Here is a 21,487-nt window from a genome sequence, read left to right as displayed (position 1 = left end):
ATCATATAGGTATCACATCAAATTGCAACGTACATCCACATACTTAAAATATTTAACAGCTCCGAAACAAGGCAGCGCCGCAGGTGACTTTTTTGTACTATTAATAAAATAATGTGAAAAGTGCATTAGCAAACTAACCAAGAAATCAGCAAATAGATTTTTGTTTGCTTCAATATATCTGGCGTAGAAATCATTTAAAAGTGGAAACGTGGCGAACTTATTTTTTTTGTAATTTTGATTTCCAAGCTCCAATTTTTTATGAAAACCTTTACTTTATCTTTCTAAATCAGTGAATGCATTAGTGGTCCTTGCATTGATTTATTCACTCAGTTTTTTTTTTAACTTCAACCAAATAGACAAGTTTAACAACAAAATTATTGTTCAAAATAAATTTGTCTCAAATTTCAACATTATGATTTGACCCTTTTATTTAAGTTATTTTTAACGAGAGATGGCCAACGCGCTTCACAATAGTATAGAAGTGAGGTGTTATAAAATTAATCTCTATATTTTCAGACAGGTTTGCAAACAACCTTTTATAGGATTATTTTTTTGTGTAGTTTATAACTAGCGGCTGTTTTATAAACTATGCATTTGCAAACTGCAAACCTGTGGCTACATTAATTGTGTTAAACTTTTCGCGCCTCCCTTTGCACCACTCTGCGCCTCCCAGTTTGGTAATCGCTGTGGTAAACAAAGTAATGGTATAAATATTCTGGAATTAAAATATATCGTTTATGACGAATAATTGTCCGCAGTTTTTAGAAAATCTAAATAAACAATCACATTAAATCGTATGTCATACGTACATAATATCACATGTCCAAACAGGCTAATAGCAGCCGTAAACAATAACCTATAGCCACCATCTTACATTGCATCAATGCATGGAATTTAATTAGTCAATGGCTATCAATCCATCCAACTGTTCTAATACAAAATGCTCTAATCCAAACTCAGATCATAACATAAGTCACAAAGTCAGTAAACAAAACTGATGGATATGTACTAGACATGTATGTGATTAGTTTTAGTTAGATGAATGTCTTTATATATTGTGTGCATTTTCATGCATGATCCTTTTTTTACAGATATTTTGGTTTTACGCAGTTGGTCCAAATGGACTGTAGTAGTGATCCGAGACTCATACAATTCTTGCCGTTGGAGTGGGCGACATTCCTTAGCCCAGTCGTACTGCTGCTATCTTACTATCTCATAGCATTTGAATCGTCAGCGTTACTTAAACCACAGGTATGCACCACCCTTCACTATGTAGGCCATTTTAACTTGAGTTTATCCTTTCTAATAAATGTAATATTAACGAAAGCTTTTTGTTGAGATTATTTCAACCTATGCCATGTGGTGTATTTGGCAAGTCAAATTCCAATATTGATAATTTTGAAATATTACTTGCTTTTGAGTTAAAACAAATAAACGTTTATAAAATTTACTAAATTAACCCTTTAGATACCAGTGTAATGCTCTCGCGGCACAGTCAAATTCAGTAATTCTTCAATTAATATATGAAGCGTCTATTTACATATACTGTAAAATGCACAATTATTAGCGGCAAACGATATTTTCATGTTTCAAGTAATCCATCATATTTTTTTTAAATTAGAACAATATGCCCATTTTACCACGTTTTTCTTTGCTCGTATTCTTGTTTGTCCGGTGGTTGTTTATCCAGTACAAATCTTGCAATCGATTTTTAACTAACTTCCCGACTAGCTGGACATTTGAAACTTTTAGAATATATCAGAACACGATGCCAATGCATTCTTTTAATACTTTTAGCCATCTTTAAGTAGAATTGAATTCATTTTCAGTTAATTCTGTTTTGTATGAAAAGTTATTTCGGAAGAAATCCGTAAAAAGTAAAATACTATTATTGGTTGCTAAGGGGATGGTCCTAGCAACGAAATTATTAATATATACGTGCGTTACTATGGAAATCAATATGAAATGTCAAAATGACATTTCAGTATTCTATAATATTTATTCAGTACCTATTTCTATCAAGTACAAAAAAAAGTATTTATTAATACATAGAATTGTCAAGTTTATATGAAAATTTAAATACGTGGTATATAAAAAGTTCTTTTTATCATGTAATTATTTATTAATTGAGAAACCCTTGTCTGCTATTAATATAAGCAAAATATAATTGGTCATATATTTATTTGTATCATTTTATTAATCATTAATTATTTATTTTTGATTGGAGATTTGAAAGTTATAGATCATTATTTCATATTGTGTGAATTTACGCATAATATAATATACAATAGAACCTCGTCTATCCAGACTCTTTGGGAATAAAGTCCGAATACTAATAAATCCATTTAATTATGTTATCTCAAAATCCTACGAAAATTTTGACATTTTTTTTAAATAGTCACATTTTTTCATTAACTACATATTTTTCTAAATCATAAATTTTTCTTATAATATTACAAACTGATGATCTTGTATAATTGAGGTTCTACTGTATGTCTTTTTTGTTATATTTTGACTGTATGTGGATTTATTGTATTTTTAAATAGACGCCTTATATGTGTTTGGACGTATGTAACTGGAATCAACCTTAGAAACATACTCGTACGTAAATTAGAGAAAGATATTTGAACACACATTTATTGCGGTCCGGGCAGTATTCTGTTACCGGTGGCAAATGCATATTGTTACCAAATTTTCGCGTGGTTAGTGATTGCACTATTAGCTTAATTGGTAAAGCACATTGTCCGGACTGCGATGGATGCGGATTCAATTCCTATAAAAAAATATTTCTTTAAAATTTTTTCCCATAAGTAGATTTGTGTATAAAAAAAATAATAATGGGCTTGGATCCTGGGCATAGACAGACACAGTGGAAAACTAATATTTTTTAATATATAAGATTTGCCAAGAAATGTGATTCATATTATTATAAGACATATTTGAACAGAAAATGGAGATATATTTTATTTATTTAACTTTTGACCACAACTGAAATATTATATTTGCCAAAATATGTCACTCAATTTCATAATGTAGTTAGCGCACATGTATTATAGAGTATAACAATATAAAATATTGTTTAAATCTTATAATATTGCTCTATTTACAATGATCATAATTTTACTTTTTTATTATTTCCCATGATAAATATTATATCACGATTAATTTTTTGTTTTTGGAAATTAAAGTTTACTTATTGCTATATTAATTTTTGGTCTGAAAAGATTAAAAAATAATAATTCACTAAGAACTTGTTTGAACATACATCTTAATTAAAGAGCATACATTAATTTAATATAAGGTGATTTGAGTTTTTTTCCCCCAAAATTACAAAATTAGGTAACTAAAGGGTTAAAATACTAATAAAAGTTTATAAATTCAAATAAAGCTAAAGATAGCTATAGAGGTTTTATAGTTGAAAAGAAAATTGCCACATGCAGAGGTATGATGAATATTCTAAAACTAGTGCGGCTGGCTGATAAATCCACTGCATTCGGCAATCATAATCACTAAAGTATTGTTGCATAGCGCTTGTAATGTAATTTTGTCTCAAGAGGTCGACAAGCCTTGCGTGCAACATCACAAGGCATATCGTGCCCATCGATTTTGATTTCTAATATGCCATTAATATTTTGTTTGGATTATTTTGTGTTTTTGTGTATTTTTTTACTAAAAAAATCTTTCTCACTTACTTAATTTTTATTTGAAAGTAGATATTAATATATATGTAACTAAAAATAATCTGTTGATAACATGTTTCTATTATTGTAATTTTTTTGTGATTGGGAAGTAAAGAATGAAAATATTAAATTCACATAAGCTTCAAAAGTTTCATAATGCCTGTATTTATGAGTGTGAATTTTGAATTTGTATCTTTTCATTATGAAATTGTCATTTACAGTATTAATATTATAAATTATTTTCTACAGAAGACTCGTAATTTGGAGAACTTTAGAAATTATTTAAGGCAAAAATAATCTAAATGGACATTTTGTCATCATGATTGATTACATTTCTCTTAAAAATTGTTCATTCATAAAATTATGATGTACAGTGGATTCTTGATCTATTGTTTTTGTAAAGATCATTTAAACCAAATGATAAATGTGGGAAAACAATAAATGTTGTATACGGGAAAAAATGACAATTCCTTACAATTAATATCGCACAAAAAATTGTGTAAACGGAGTTTAGAATCAATGCCATCAGCTTCCACAAGAGCCACAAGATATTAATTAATATGCTGTTTTACGCAATACAACACAGATGTCTGGGGATGATTGCGGTTGAGGAATCAGTGACAGTCAAATTTTCAGGGGTGGGAGAACCGGTTTATAGCAAATAAAAGTCAAATTTTTAGGGGTGGGAGAACCGGTTTAGAGCAAATAAAAGCGTTCATTGTTTTTGTAGATACGTATTCATTCTGCACAAAAACGATCAATCTAAGTCCACAATCAGTTTGGGAATACGATTAATAGAGGAACGATTTTTGGTAATGTTGTATGAGCATTATTAGGATCTGACGAAATGAACGTACATGCGGGAAAATGACAGATCGAGAATCCACCGTACTTTTATTCTTATATAACCGTTGCAAAGTAAATAAAACATATTATAATATAATACTTTATCCAGATAATTTAATAAAAATCTGGAGTGGACGACACCTGTATTGATCTTTATTAAATCATGTCGATAAAGTAATATAAAGTCTGTTTTATTTCATATAATAGCTCTATGCTGAGAAATGATATTAAAATAATTTGAAATCAAATTTTCTTGTCTTGAAATTTTTCCCGTTCGAATTGGAATAACGAAGCCTGAAAAGAAAGCAGGAACGTTTTCTAAATTGGAGTCGGGTAGCCTGAACGGCTCGCTCCGGAGACAAATGTCCATGAGACTCTCCCGGAAGAGAATGACTCGTAACGCTCTCACACAAGATAAGTGGAGGTCCGCCACCAGGAAAGTGAGAGTAAGATATTTCCAAAGTAGCAACAGCACTTTCATTTAAATTTATGTCGTGCTTTGTCACTATCTATGTGTCTATGTGTCAAATTTTTTTTCTCATTTTTTTATAGGATTATAAATATAATTTTTTTATTTCAGACAATACTTAGTCAATTTATTTTATTGTAAATATTGCACGTTTTGTTTTGACTCCAATCAACATAACGTATTTTGGTTTCTATATGTGTAATGCTGAATCTAACAGTTTTACTAAATACTATTTTATGCATGATTTACAATAAAAAATAATAATATATTTAATGCACATTCATGCTTCTAACCCACGTGTGTATATTCACATAACAAAAAACCTTCATTCATTGAAAGACAATTATCATACCTACATTCATTTTTTTTACTTGACTATAGACTAGAGCAGAGGTTGGCAACTTTTTTGTCATGGAGGGCACAGTATAAAATTTGAAAATCACCAAGACTATATAATAATCGCCTGCGATGACCGAGCGGTAACGCGTCGATTTATGAAGTCGTCAGTCTTGCAAATTAGTATATTTTGTTTCAATGTGTGTGAAGTGTTCTTAATAGGTTGAGTGAGTGGCTAAAATCCATTTCTCGTAAAACAAAAATCTGGTAAGAAACCTCTTTGCGAAGCAGTCCAGATCCCCATAAGGTTGTCAAGCCAATTCAAAATATGTAGTATTGCGCAAGCACAATTATTTAAATGTATGTACTTTCTATACTTATAAAATTGCGCCACAGGGATTTCTTTACTTTGCGTGGAACAAATTTATAAAAAAAATATAGGAAAATATGACTTTTTATCAGAATTCACAATATTTAAGGGTAATAATATGAAATTGTAAAAACCCCTATTTTTCACAAAGGTAGCGGGCACTTTAAAATTGCTTCGCAAGCTCTTGAGTGCCCGTAGGCACGCACCACTTTGCCGACCTCTGGACTAGAGAATTATGATTTTTAGTAGGTACCAGGTTTAGTAGTACCAAAAAGATATTTTTCTAATAAATGATTTAAAAATAATCTCCCATTCTTGACCAGAAGCTAGAGCGCTCGCGTTTTGTTCCATGGGTCTAAGGTTCGAATCCTGTGATTGAGTAAAACTCACATAAGCAATTTTTTTTAATCATTTTAAGTACTTAGATTCATCCCATGAACCCACTGAATTGAGCGAATAGCTATCAATTAATTATCAATCCTCATAAGAAAATCTAAAGATAACTTTGACACTGTTTAGGTTCCATATATTATACTTGGAACAGAAATTGAGATTTACCATTTTTTTTTAAATAAATAGAAATCATGTGATTATGTCTTGCATAATAATTATTGTTTGCTTTGATGAATATTGAAACATTGTATTATATTTCACAATTTTTATAATAAAAAATAGTATATTTTATAATTCATTTTACATAATATTTATTAACATAAATACCATGATTTAAAATATGTATTTATAATAATATTATATACATTATAATAAAGAAATTATTGCACAATATCATTTTTATACATCCATTATCTTACAATAACTTAAACATAATGCACTAAAATCTATAAAAAGGATTGCAGTCGGTTCGTATTGGTATTAAAATTTATATTAACATTTTCAACCTGCACCAGTGTTAACCACAAAATAAATTATATTGTAATTATATCTACCTGTTTAGTGTATGTCCACAGTACTTATTTTTACTTACAATAATAATTATATTAAAATATAACATTGCATTTTAAGGGATTATAAATACATATCACGTTAGATTTTTTGTGTTATATTGAAAATTAACATCACCATTGTTTGATTTACTGACATGTTTTTTTTTTTTTTTTAGAACAATTTGCATAATATGAGACTGTTTTGACTTTTGACTAGACATTGTTACTCACCCACTTTTTTTATTCACCTATACTACTACTCTACATTTCCAACAAATGCTTTTAAATGTGGTATGCTTTGGTTACCTTAGGTCGCTTGTTCATTAGAAGACCCAAGTGCAACGGAAGCGACACCCGTACGTATTTATTTTTTTTTAAATAAATTCTCTACTGGCAATGTTTTAAATCTGTAATACAGCATGATACCTACATAATTTTTTCTCATAGTATAAACGACTGTCAATAATTTATTTATTATCTTCATCGAACTAAAGAACACTGACATTATAATACTACCATTATTTTAATAAAAAATATTATCAATATTTACATATTATTATTGAATATACACATTAATAAATGACTAGTTGATTTGCCATTTTATGATTTCAGTTGTTCATTGTTCCTTGATTTTTTCTCGACATGAAACTATGTGGGAGCATTTGGATTTACCACTTAACTTCGCAATGAAATTACTGCGATGTTTTAGTAGTTTTAGAATATTGTAACCCAACATTAAACATTAAAACTTGAATTTTAGTGATGATTATAAAATTATTATTATATGACAAATTGGCTTTTGGTTTTCATTGATATTGAAAAAATTGCATATCCCTTTAATAATATCCAAACGAAACTCCTATTTAGTTTTCATTTCAGTAAGGAATTCAACATGTTATTCTGTATATATTAATGAAATTGCGCTTGCATAGTATAACTATTAAAATTATTATAATCGAAATATTTTTTTAGGGATAGTAATGCTTTTATCAAAATTATGAAATAACTCATCCTTTCCTTACCAATAATATATTTTAGTCATATTAAAATTTAAGTGGACAACTTATATTATCAATTCTTTATGAAAATATTACTAAATATCTTAATAGTAGGTAGGTTCTTAATAATTTTCAAATGCTCAATAATAATTTTCCTGGCTTTTACCATAAATGTCACATCAAAGTTAAATTAACATTCTATCATAACAAAATATTTTTAAGAAATTTCTATGTAAAATAATATTCTAGGTGGGGGGGGGGGTTACACGGAATATAATTGTTTATTTAAATTACCATAGATAATAAATTATTTTAACAAAAATTATTTTTAAATTGAGTACCTACACTTTCTACATCTGAATTATTATCATTCATTGATTATCAACCAGGGTTATGCGATCTGCTTAACGGGCTCCCCGAGAATTCGAAAAAGCTTGCTAAAAAGTACAACTTGAAAGCGTTTTACAGAATATGCGTTCCAAGAACGGGTTCCCTGAAATTTTACAAAATGTTTCAAAGTTTCCGCCGACCAAAAAAGTTTGGAATCTCTTACATAGTTGATAATTGATTGTGTTTTGTTTGACAGCTAATTCGTGCTGTGAGCCCTACAAGGAAATTGATGTCCCGAAGGTCAAATGCCAGCAGCTCCATTTATTACCAGGATTCTATGGGATCCGTAACTGTCGCACCCGAGGAAGGTATACCTATGCAAACATTAAATGGTGGGTCTAGGTGTGCTGTTCTTTTTCTATTCGTTATATTATTATGTGTATTATGTTGAACATTTTATTTTCATTTAGTTATCGTTGTTTAGATCTCTTCATTTTAATTGATTTAACTCATTATAATTACTAATACATCCATATTGGCATATTTTTATAATGATCTTTATAAATAAAAATATATATTTAAGCCATTTTTTACATGGCAAGCTTACGTACAATTAAAAATATAGAAAATTAATTCATAATGCTCAAGTCAAACAGCAAAAAAATGGTATTGAACCAATTTTCTCATTTGAAAATTAAATTAATATTTTTTATATTTTGTGTTCTTATTATACTTTTATTTATACAGTTTTTACATAAATCATGTTTCATTATTTTTATTATAATTTCTTATTAGATTTGGGGGCATTAATATTTAGAATCGTTAGTTAGATTTGTGACTGTATTGTGAAATATCATCAAATATGGAAGTATTCTTCCAATTATCCAATTAATTGAACATTTCACTTTTAGATAATCAACCAGAAGAACCAGATAAACCCTCCATACTTGAACATGTCATATTTACAATTGCAAGTATATTCCAAATAATGATTAGGTTGGTATATTTATTTTTAACTAATGGAATTTGCCATCTTAGTACCTACATAATAATATGGACAAATAAAAGTAAATAAATGAACTGCCACTTCAAAAGAATATATTTAACTTGTCTATGATGCTACATTTGTTTACAGTTTCCAATGTTCTTTATTTAAATACCAATTTCTGTCATTAAAAACTTCTATTCCAATTTTAAATCCATCATTTGAAAACTTTAAAAGAATTCTGATGCTCATTTGAGAAATTCTAACAATTTATTTATAAGAACTTAATATGAAATAAAACAGAACATTCAAAAATTTCTAATAAAATATGAAGTAGGTATCAGGGCAGCATGATATGCGAGGAGTATGAACATAGATAACAGACGTATATATATATATATATATATATATATATAGATTCGTAAGTTCCATACAAGAAGATGCCCCTTATAATTGGCACCATCTATTGGCGTGACTAGAAGTTTTGGCTATGACAGAACCATAGATCTGAACCCAAAAAAGTATTAAATACTTTTAATAATACTTAAAATAATTTAATACAATTTCGTTTATATAATTATAAATTTTATAATTATAAAAACGAAATTGTGACAAAAATGAATAAAAGTCGATATTTCAATTCAGATAGATACATTTTTATTGCAATGATAATCATATTGACAAATTACGAATAATAACATAAATTTATGAGGACATAATTATGTAATAATAATAATAGTAACACACTCCCACCATGGAAATTATTTGTCAGCACTTCCTGTCAGATTGATGACTTCATTAATTATTTCATTTTGTGTTTCATTATAAATTTTCATCGTTTGCTGTTATTCTCGCAGTCAACCACATGATCGACAACATATTGATGTAGATTCTGAAACAATAAGTTTAAAATGTACTTAAATATAAAATGACAATGGTCGCCATTTACACTTTTGTAAGAATCCGCAAATATAATATAGATATTTTATATAGGTAGGTACGTAATTTACTCAAACATAATCTTCTTTATATACCTAGGTACCTATTTTTATGTTTACATTGGTAGATTTGCAAACATGAAAATTACAATAGGTAGGTACTATCATTATTTCGATGCCACGACTGCAAAGAAATTTCAAGGGGCATACAAGCGTATAATACCTATAAACAAAATATAATAAAAGTAGACTTACCCATTAACTTATTTTATCAGCCATAGGATTGCAAAACCTTTTTATCAATATGGTTTAAAAACGCCGAACAGTAATATTATTCTGACAGTTGATATTCAGATCAACTCGAAAAATAATGCAAGACTGCTTTTGTTTTGAAAATATCATGTAGAATTGACATGAAATTTTAAAAGATTGATTGAAAGCTCGAATGTTGAAAGGCTGGACCATGAGTGAGCTCTGATTGGTCATTGAAATGGCCTTGTATCATGCGACTTCGTGTGTGACCGTGCTACCATCTATTCTGAAAACTGAGTATTAGGTGGTCACGTTTGCTGTATGGAACTTTCACCCCCCTGAGTATGAATGAATGCAACATTTTTGTGTAATAGTGTTGAAAAAAAATATTGACAACACGTTAAAATTAAATACCTACATTATAATTAAAATTGGAGACATCCTGAAGTGTAGGAAAATTACGAAAGGTGGTCACCAATATAGTCATAAATTGATATAACCAGATAACCCATGGACGCATTATTGTCAGGAAATTTTGGCTTGAAAAAATGCACTGGTCGCTCAATTGGTAAAGCAAATTGACCGGAATATGGTGGATGTCGGTAGTGTTCCGAATGATGTAAATCTTTTATTATTTTGCAGATCATCATACATAGCAACTGCCATCATCATGATGGCATGGAGTATAACATATCACTCTTGGCTAGCGTTTGTTTTACTTCTGTGGGCCAACGTAGTGTGGATGGTTCAAGACCAAAGAGGGTTCACCCTCAGATCTAGTCCAGTACTGGTGGCATATGCTCAGTTACTTTTGCTTGCTCAATACATTTACGGAATGGATATCAAGGAAGACGAATTGCCCTCTACAGTTAAGGTAAACATGATTTTTTAAATCAAAGTATTATTAAACCGGAGGAAAACTATCTTATGTCAGTTGTAGGTAATGCAGTTTTATCTTGGGAATGTTAAATTAGGAACAAAGAATTTGATCATAACTGTAGGGGGAAGCCTCTTGAAAGTTTAGTACCAAAACACCTAATAGCATTTTTGGTGTAGTAGACTTGGTAGCCAGACCAAAATTAATATTTACATCTTTGTTTTCCCTTTTCGATATGAATGACTTGCGTTTGACATATTCATGATTGTTCATTTAAATATCTTGGCAATATCTGCACATGTTCTGCTGAATCCGTGAACATAGCTAATACATAAATAATTATGGTTCAATTCTATGTTAAGAAGCCATTTGAAGATTCATAACCCAATCATTTCAGCATAGCCTGTTTCTCATTTTCGCTCATCACTGTATATTGTCATATTATGCCTACACAGACTTCCCCACATGTACACATTTGCTGTACACACGTCAAGTTTACTTTAGGACTGAATATTCTGGTGATAGATTTGTCGTTTGGAAATGCTGTCAATATTCCCAACTTTGTAACTAACCGTAGTAGTTTTAAAAGGATGGTTGTATTAAATTTACGTTTCTATTTCAGGGAATGAATATGGCGCAGATAGGATTTGAACGAGTGCTTAACCTTCCTTGCTTACCTTTGCTAGTGAAATCATTATACACTGTAATGTTTTGGGTGACATTGCGTCAATGGACCCAAGAAAAGAAAGAGAGAGTGAACTCGACAGCTATTGCTGATATGGTCGCACCTTTGCAAGTCACTGTTGGAGCGGCAACTACAGGTAAACTGAAGTCCTACTCACATAGTTTTGTATATATGTACAATTAGATTTGGCCTATTTTCATCTTTTACATTGTGTATTCAAGAGTCTGGACCGTCAACCTTACCTGTGATGTCGAGTCACATTACAGAGGTTTTTTTAATGTTTCATGTTTCTGTTAATGTGCACTTACATTTAAAAAATATTCCTAAAATCATAATAAGTTAAAGACGCGCCTAGCGCGTAACGATTAGGTGGCCATTCGATATAATTAGGATGCTATTTAAATGTGGTAATTATCTAGTCAGCAATCAATGTGTTAATATCATATGAAGCCAAAACTGGTATTACTATTTTCAAATACTGTCACCGAAAAACTAGTTTGGTATCGCGATGTGACGGCCCTTGATGGAATGAAATTTGTTTGTACAATAAGAGAAAGGTTGATAATAATAAATTAAATGACCATGCAGATTATCTACGTATTATATTTAGAATAATATTCAATTACTTATTAATTACAAACAATCATAATTTTTTTCAGTTTTGGACGAGGACCCAAATATGCAAACATCTCCATTCCTAAAGAAGTTTGGAGAATTCGTGAAAGGATTCTTGACAAAATTTTGGATTTGCGTTGTGGCCATTATGCTATTTTTGATTGGCATTACCGGAAACCGTGTCACTGTATTCCGAATCCTTTACATGGCGCTGTTTTTGATATTCATCTTGACCTTCCAAGTATGAATGTTTTCTATAAATGTTTCTTATATATTTTTAACTAAATTGACGAGCTACTAAGCAACTATTATTTACATTTCAGATATCTCGAAGAATTTGGCGAAAAATTATGTATGTCTTTTGGGTAACAGTGATTGTTTACTCGATGTCCATTTTGATTTTGGTATACACTTACCAATTCGACAACTTCCCAGACTATTGGGAAAAATATCTGCGAATACCGCAAACATTGTAAGACAAATATTTTAATACACGACTGTTTAAAATATAATTTTTACACCGAAAGAAAATTCATTTTGTATTTCTTTTTTCAGGCAAGAAGATATTGGTTTAGAGCGGTATAAAACAACAGAGTTGTTCTTGAGACTACTGACACCTACTCTGTTTTTGATCCTGACTGTTATTCAATTGCATTACTTCCACACTGACTTCTTGGCAGTATCACATATTAAGAGCAGGTAATTACAGATGCTACTTTTATTACCAAAGTCATATAAGTATAAGTGTGAAAATTATTATTACCTGAAATATTAGTTATTAATCAAAGTAAAACATAATGTTTACTCATTTATAATTGATTTAAGTTTTGTACTAAGCTATTCCATTTAAGTCATATTTTGCGACCTGAGCTTCGCCTTACGGAATGAGAATTAACTGTATTCCGTGTCAGTGTGCATTTGCTATTGGTGATTGTGCACCGCTTGTGTTCGCCTGAAGATGCCGAAAGGCAAAACCCAGGTTGCACAAAATAACTTGAGTGGAATACATAATATATAACAAAATTTATAAAAATTAGAATTTATATTCAAATTCCATCAGAAACCCTCAGTTGATAGTATTAATTTACAATATGTGTGTAATACTTATAACACATATCTATATAATTTGTTCTATTTTAATTAAGTAACACAATTTCTGTCCACCGCATTTGACAGTCAATGCCATTAAAGTGATGATGCCTCTGAACAGATATTTTTTTCATGAATTTTGTCTTGAAAATCAATTCTACTGTTTGGCTTCTATATATTGACATCTACGTCATGGTGCTGTTTGAGATTTAAGTATTACGCCACACGGTTATTGCATGCTAATGGTATTGCAACAGTTTTAGTTCCAGAAACGGCTGCATTGACGCCTACATCTCGATATAAAAGTTGAAGTCAAGCCATAGAATTTATCTAACAAAAATTATCCTTTGCAAATTTACACCTGAGAATGACATGTTGCCGTGTAATCGGTAAACTGTCATTCTAATATCTCTACAATCATTGATAATTGTGTATCATGTAATAAAATTTTGCCAAACTAAATATTTAGATAAATGTACCAGCCTGCTTTTTAAAGTGAATTGAGATTTCATGACGAATTAAAATTATACAGATGAACTTATTTCTAACGATTATTTGCATTTCAGAAGCAGTAGTGTTGCACGGCAAGATTCACAAGGGCCACATTCAATAGCTTCTTCCATGATGGGAGGAAGCTCTTTACCGCCTTCCACACCGAGGGAAATAAAAGTAAAGATTATTTTATAAATTATAAAAAAAAATATTTAGCAAATTTGTACTACTATTTGGAGAATTCAAAAATTTACATTGTGTATTTTTTTTTTTAGCCAACAGAAAGCTTGGAAGTTGAATCGGAAATAAGGATTGGCGATAATGGAGAAACATTGATTCCGCCGCAAATATCTGCCATGCACACTCGCAGCGGCATATCCGTAAACTTCTCAACGTGGCTCGCACACACTCAAAAGATTGTTTTCAGAATTTTGCAATCAGTTATGGACTTTGTTTTCCTCTTTTTGGAACTGCATCTCATCAAAATAATCATGCTATCAATTATGCTGCTGTGTGTGTTTGATGTAAGTTATACCTGTAAATTCTGATAATAAACTATGCCGTTATGTAATATAGAGAACTGTTATGATAGGCTTATTTTTAGTAACTGTCTTATATATCATTTTAATGCGCACAGATTTTCTGCTCAGCTCCAATTTTAAATTAGAACTAAATGTCAACCAAAACGTCAATGTTTATAATTATCATCTGATTTGATTGATTTTTAGTTTATGTATTTTATGGTGCTGAGTACTAATTCAAACTCAAACTTTATATTTTGTATTTGGAAGTTGATGTAAGTTGGAATACCAAGATTGCAACCAAAATGTTATCGTAGAAACTGCAAGTTCCATCAATATTGGTTCAGCCAGATACATCCAGTTTTACTATTAGTATAGATTATTTTCACACACCCTTGGATAAATTTTCTACCTAGTTTAGGTACTAATATAAAGTAACTGTGAAATTAATAAGCTCTAAACATTCTTGAAAGAAAAATCCTTCGCCGTTTCTATAGGCAAATTAGGAACTGCAATAATTTGAAGAAAAAATACGATGTTGAGTCATACAGTTTCTACAAAGATTGGCAGTACAATTCAATCAATTAAGATTGGAAGACTGCGTGAGTTAGGTTATATGTACGGAACGGTACTGAAATATCAAAGAGAGTAATGTCAGAAAGAGGCAGGATAAAAATTCACTTGTTGTTTTTTACAACGTGTGTTTGAATCAAGAGCGTGGAACTAATAGGTTGAGTGAATGACTAGCAGTCATATCTCTGCTTCAGGGGTGACCAAGATGAGAAATAATATATGTCAATGTGTATTGAATTTTTTTTGATTTCAGGCTTGTGCTATTCATGCGGCGTTTGTTGTGATTGTGTCTGTAAGCCTGTTGTTCAACACGAAGATTCAGCTGGTCATAATTCACTTCCTCTCAGCCATGACGTGTATACTACTTTTAGCCAAGATGATCTATCAGATCCACTTTATCGAGCATTCTATGTATGATGTCAACTGCACAGTAAGAGACGATCCAACCCTATTTATAACTACAATGATATTTGTTGTTTTATTGTACAAATCAGCTCATCTGTATTTATTTTCAGAGCCCATTCGCAAATGGATCTAATTCGCAGAATGTCTCCAATGAAGTCACTTACAACAACGCAGAGTGGTTAGGATTTACAAAAGCAACAGCCCCGATCACTCTTTCTAAATTAGTCAAAGGTTACATTGGAATTATAATTGTCACAACACTGCGTTCGATCGTAGATTTCAGACAGTGCTTCAAAAGGTAACCTAATATTAACATTATAATATGTACTTATTAATTTAAAATTTCATTGCTAAAGATTTATAGTAATTTTCGTTTACGTTACAGATTCATAAATCACGACCCTACAATCCGACCACACTTAATGTTCCCGAAGGTCACAAGGACCGACGCTGATAAAGATTTGAAAACTTGCTTAAAGTTTTTGTTCAATTACGGGTTTTATAAATTTGGAGTTGAGGTAATTTACATTTTAAAATGTTTTATTTCCGAATTACATATTCGAGGTTTGCAAAGCGATTTGGATATCTGGTGACGTTGAAAATAAATTGTTTTAGATTTGCCTGATGTGTCTCGTGGGATTGATCGGATCGCGCATGGACGGCTGGGCGGTATTTTACGGAGTATGGCTGTGCGTGTTTGTCTGCTCCAGTCGGTATCGTCTCTCTGTCCTGTGGAAATGGTTTGTCGGATTCATAGTGGTGCTCCTGCCAGTCCAATACCTGTTTGTTGTCGGTATGTTCCCGCAACTTTGTATCGTGTACCCTTGGATGGGTTCTGATGAGGTAAGGATATCATCAATTTTATATTATAATTTTTTATTTCATTCTTTCATCACTGAACACATGAAATCCATCATTTTTAAGTCATTTTGAAAGTTAATAGTAGATTGTATTATCTTCATGTTGGTGGATTGAGAGGAATTATTTGTCTTTTTTTTTTTATTTTAGTTCAGTAAAATAAGAACAAATTTTATTATGTGATTTTAAATTGAAGTTTTAAACACTATTTTTAATCATTCACTTGTGTATTCAAAGTTCTTGATGTTTGACCAATATACAAATAATTGCAGTTATTGGCAAGGGTAATTCTGAAAGATATTTAAGTATCTTGTAATAATAAAATCAATGTAATACACTTTTCATGTTTATAGTTATTACAACGCACACGTGATTGGTTGATGCTCCCGGACCCCAATCACCGGCCGTACGCCGCAAAACTTTTGTGTGATTTTGTGCTGCTGATGTTCTGCTCACGACAGTCGCTTGTCTTCCGCATCGAGCGGAGGCACGGTGAGAACTACAAGGGGGGCAATAACACCGATGCTATCAATGAGGAGTGGGAGTCTCATGATTTCCAAAATCCTGTCCCCGATTTTGTTACCTATATTAGGTAAGTACCACTCTTTATTAACTGTATTAAACGTTAACCCTGTACAAAATTAGAGATTTTTTTAAATGACTTATCTTGTTTTACTGAATAAATAAAAGTGAGAAACAATTTGAAATCTTGGAAACTGTTAAATTATTAATTAATTTTCTTTTCTAATCTTTCAATGAAGCTTAGGGAATAAAATTAAGTAAAACATAATTATTATAATGTAACAAAACCAAGAAATGCAGAGTAAATCTGAATCATTCATGAGTTTTATTTTATAATGGTTTGTCACCACGGAAATCGATCATTTTATTTACAGATCATGGTTAGATGTTGTGAAAAGGATATCATTTTTGGGATCTCTCTGGGTGACATTGGCCATAATGTTTTTGACCGGAACGAACCGTGTCAATTTGTTCTCCATGGGATATCTTATAGGATCTTTCATTTTCCTCTGGCAAGGAACCGATCTCTATCTTCGACCGATCAGAAGTACTCTTAAATGGTAAGTAATCGCAATAAGCTGTTAATTTATTATTACTGTTCAATGACAATCGCGCTGAAATATCTCAATATAAGTTATGCACACTTTATTGTGTTAACTTAATTACCTGCATTAAAAGAAGACTATCCACCTGACATGGTTATTGCCCATCACCAAAGCTGACTGCGGAACCTTAGTAGAAGATTAGTTCTCGTTAGGTTAGGTATATTTAAAAGCTTTATTTAGTTATTTACTACATTAGGTAGTTTTAACTAATCAGATTTATCAAAACTAAATGCCTGGGGTCAATAACTGGAGAAATAGAGCAGGACTGAGCACAGTGGAGAAGTCCACTTAAGGCAACCAAGGCCCCAAGCTGCTGACTGATTGCAATGTAGGTATGATCAATTATTATTGACTATCATTTTTGTTTGTAATTTCAGGTGGAATTGGCTTCTCGGTTATAACGTAGCCGTGATTGTTATAAAGGCATTTTTACAAATACTTGGTTGCATTTTCATTCGCACCATGCAATCCAATTGTTGTTGGCTTGTTCAGCTTTTGGGAATCGGCTGCATTGACAAATTCAGCGGAGGCTCCATCAAAACATTCTTCAAGATGAAAGTTACAGATGATCGCGTAAGTTAAGCATTCAATGAAAAAAATCTCACTATATTTTTATAAACATAATCTCTGACTTTGAACAATTTTATATTCTATCTAACTCCCAAGGCCGACTATAATAATCAGGCCGGGGCACTGATTAGCGAGTTACAATGGAAGTACTAGTTATTGATTATCTTCGAATGCAATGTGGTAACCTGTTTGCAGTAAATGAAGATTTCTGATTGAATGTTTTGTTCAAATTAATTAATGTATGTATTACCATTTTACAACAATCATCATTTTCTATAAACAGTTTGCTTTCGAATAATAAGCAACAACTAGCGCTACGATCGAAATTTGCATTTTCGTGCCCTGTCCAGAATTATAGTACATAATATTAAAATAATAAAATTACATTGTATAATTATTGTCTTTCACAATTCCTGAGGGAATTCTTGAAACTGAATATAATAATTTTCAAATAAAGTGTTGTTACTTTAATTCGTATTATAGTTCCTCGAAACCTGTACTGTCCCTCGAGAAGATATCGGGTTAGCATGGGACGGGGTCTGTTTCGGATTCCTTCTAATGCAAAGAAGACTATTCCACAGCCACTATTTCCTAAGAATCATTGATGAAAGCAAAGCCATTACCATTCTTCAATCCAGGTAATATTTCTTTTAAGCCAATATATTTATACAAAGTATATGCATATTTTTCCTGCGAGGCTATTCTAACATATCACTTAACATCCAAAAAGAGCTACATTTGTTAAATATATCACTATGTATTCAGGCAGTTAATTTTTTTTTTTTTTTTTTGTGATTTTACCGAGGCTTTGACTGCGACTCGCTGTCATATCGCCTCTTCTCTTCTAGAAGGGGATCCTTCGATCAGGTCCTCACTCCTATTCTGTTAAATGGCTTTATAATTATTTTGTCTAGCTCTTCCGTCTTTCTTTCTTTCTTCTTTAGACGCCAGTGTTTTATGCACCAGAATCGCTCTCCTCCGTATCCATCCCTTCTGTATTTTCGATACATTGTGTAATCATTGAATTTCAGATAGTCTAATTCAGACCTCAGCCAAGTCTCTGAGATTAATGCTATTGAAATTTTTTGTCTTATTAAGTAGAGTTCTATATCATCCTTTTTTTGCTTCATACTTCTGGCATTCCATTGTAAAATCCTAATTTGTTTTTTATTATCCATTTTGCTCCAGAACCTCCCCTAGAATTTCCTTTAAGTGTCCTTCTTTGAATTGTTTGCATACCCAGTCCACTGCTTTAATTATTAGTTGTTTAATGATCTGCTGCCAGTCTCCCCCTTTCAGCAAGACTTTCATAATTTCTCCCATCGCGTTAACCTCTGTCTTCCCCTTTGAATTTTTCTTATTTTTTGTAGGCTTTACGCTACTACCTGTAGATATTATTGTTGAGCCTGAAGCTTCTACCACCGCTTCTTCTTTCTTTTTGTTTTCCTTAGTTTTTTGAATTGTTTCGCTTTCATCTCTTCCTACGATTTTTTTTTGTTTTAATATGTCAGCATAGCTATTATTTAACATATTTTTTTTTGCTTCCTTGAAAGGTATGTTCATTTTTTTCATTGCTTCTTTGCAATTCTTTTCCTCTTGCCACTTTGGGCATTTTTGGCTGTTTGCCGCGTGGTTACCTTTGCAATTGATGCACGTAATTTCCTCATTTTTTTCGCAGGTTTTGTGGTTTTCACCACACTTAGGGCACGTTTCTACTGTACGTCCGCAATTGTTCGCGATATGCCCATATCGCCAGCATTTGTAGCATTGCATAACCCTGAATACATACGGTTCTACAGCAAAAGAGACTCCATATATGTAAATTGTTCTCGGCAATATTTTCTCCCCAAATTTAATACTGACTGACGAGGTCTTTGTCAGCTCTCCTGTATCACCTTTTCTTGTCAACCTCTTAAGGTTGATTACTTTTGCATCACTTTTGATTTCCATTTGCAGTTCTTGGAGGTCCATATCAATATCGACTTTTCTTATTACTCCATAAGAGCAGGAGTCATTCTCTTTGGTCACAAAACCGAGATCTTTGAGTTCTCCAGCTTGTTTCACTTTATCTGCTTCTTTTTCGTCTTCTACTTGGATGTACGTCTTTAAATTTTTATTGTAAATTTTCTGTACTTTTACTCCTGCCTTATGCAGCATCTGCGCTATTTTCAATTTTAATGGAATTTTACTTCCCGTCGCTATCATGACGATGTTTTGGTTTCCCTTTGGAGTGACCCCAGAGTCTCTTCTGGGTTTTTTTCCAGAGGTCACCGTCTGCCATTCTTCTTCTTTTTCTCCAACCACTTCCTCTTCATCATCGTTTCTTTTCTTCTTCGTTTTTTTGGTTTCATTCACTTCCATCGTGGTGTTTTCCATTTTATTGCTTTTGCCGTTCACGCGGTCTTGGAATTCGCGCAACAGTGTGAACAAAAAACAGTGTGGACAACCCCTCGCTTCACAGCGTATGACGCACTCCCCGCACAAAGTGCACTATCCGTGCAACAATAAATATTTTTCACTTTTTCTCAAGCACTGGCACTGATTGTCAAAATCACATGGGACCACACATGTTGAGTTTATTGTCAAATTCATTTACAAACAATATTATTTTTGTTGTATCCCGTATTTATAACCGTTCGCGAGTAACCAGGCGAATAGCGTCCCGAATACGCAAGCGAAGTTGTACAACCTCACTCCACCGCTGTTGGCTTCCGACTGAGGCAGTTAATTATTGCAGTAAGTTAACCGTCCAAAATGTCAAAAAGTGCTATCTTTTAACAGCCTCTCTCTTGGCTGTGTTATCTTTTAAAGCGAGATAGAGTACATCTATTTTACATATTGAGAATTGAGATGCAAGATCCGACTGTTTTGAAAAATTATTACGTCCCCCGTAATTATTATGGTTCAATAATAATAACAGGTGTCAATAATCTAGTGGCTAGTAGTAACATAATATTTGTTTTACTACACGTTGACACATGACTAATAAAATTGTAGGTTATGTTGATGTGTTTAACGTTTCAATACAAAATTTTGGTGTTCGGGTAGATAAGTCAGCAAAAACATACCTGAATTTGACTGGTGTCTACCAACCTAAATTTTCGCTGTATTACGAATTTACCAATTATTATAACTGTTGATAACCGCCTTGTGTATGGAATGACTTCCGTGTTACTTTATACCAATGAAAATAACGTAAACGTGCTAAAGTCCTAATTGTTAATAATAGCTGTGCTGTTATTCTTAATTAATATTCAAATAGATGCCATTTATAAGTTGTAATTTGTATATTAATTTAAAGGGGAGCGGAATTGATTGAAGAGCTGAGGATGAAACAAATGAAATTGCAAGACGAACAAGAGAAAAAAATATTGGAGAAGATCAAAGTAAAAATGGATCGCATCAAAGCTAATCAGCAGAAAATAAAAGGACCCGTCTACAAGGATCCTACCAATCATTTTGTCGGTAAGATAAATAAATCACATATTGTATTTTCTTTATATTCCAGATTTATAATACATTCGATA

The 21,487-nt window shown here is 31.8% G+C and overlaps 1 protein-coding gene across 6 annotated transcripts in view; it reads left to right on the top strand.

Moving 5' to 3' along the window:
* Piezo (piezo type mechanosensitive ion channel component) overlaps positions 1 to 21,487 on the top strand; it is a 152,302-nt gene that overhangs the window by 98,382 nt on the left and 32,433 nt on the right. For 3 of the 6 annotated variants that reach the window (XM_085956046.1, XM_085956048.1, XM_085956043.1), the window contains exons 7-26: positions 1,092 to 1,251; positions 6,957 to 7,001; positions 8,230 to 8,365; positions 8,885 to 8,969; positions 10,791 to 11,022; positions 11,648 to 11,846; positions 12,370 to 12,566; positions 12,649 to 12,797; positions 12,881 to 13,024; positions 13,981 to 14,083; positions 14,182 to 14,430; positions 15,254 to 15,430; positions 15,516 to 15,703; positions 15,791 to 15,923; positions 16,021 to 16,248; positions 16,617 to 16,855; positions 17,160 to 17,345; positions 17,768 to 17,963; positions 18,444 to 18,598; positions 21,262 to 21,425. In XM_085956046.1, coding sequence (XP_085812172.1) covers positions 1,092 to 1,251; positions 6,957 to 7,001; positions 8,230 to 8,365; positions 8,885 to 8,969; positions 10,791 to 11,022; positions 11,648 to 11,846; positions 12,370 to 12,566; positions 12,649 to 12,797; positions 12,881 to 13,024; positions 13,981 to 14,083; positions 14,182 to 14,430; positions 15,254 to 15,430; positions 15,516 to 15,703; positions 15,791 to 15,923; positions 16,021 to 16,248; positions 16,617 to 16,855; positions 17,160 to 17,345; positions 17,768 to 17,963; positions 18,444 to 18,598; positions 21,262 to 21,425 — 3,365 coding nt within the window. The remainder of the gene's footprint in view (positions 1 to 1,091; positions 1,252 to 6,956; positions 7,002 to 8,229; positions 8,366 to 8,884; positions 8,970 to 10,790; positions 11,023 to 11,647; positions 11,847 to 12,369; positions 12,567 to 12,648; positions 12,798 to 12,880; positions 13,025 to 13,980; positions 14,084 to 14,181; positions 14,431 to 15,253; positions 15,431 to 15,515; positions 15,704 to 15,790; positions 15,924 to 16,020; positions 16,249 to 16,616; positions 16,856 to 17,159; positions 17,346 to 17,767; positions 17,964 to 18,443; positions 18,599 to 21,261; positions 21,426 to 21,487) is intronic. The other 3 variants (XM_085956044.1, XM_085956047.1, XM_085956045.1) reach the window with 3 other exon arrangements.

Source organism: Rhyacophila brunnea, unplaced genomic scaffold (genome assembly GCF_057557595.1).
Source record: "Rhyacophila brunnea isolate RB1 unplaced genomic scaffold, BYU_Rbru_1.0 scaffold_5, whole genome shotgun sequence".
Classification (NCBI taxonomy): domain Eukaryota; kingdom Metazoa; phylum Arthropoda; class Insecta; order Trichoptera; family Rhyacophilidae; genus Rhyacophila; species Rhyacophila brunnea.
The sequence above is the reverse complement of the archived record's forward strand: the minus strand, read 5'-3'. Positions and strand labels throughout refer to the sequence as shown.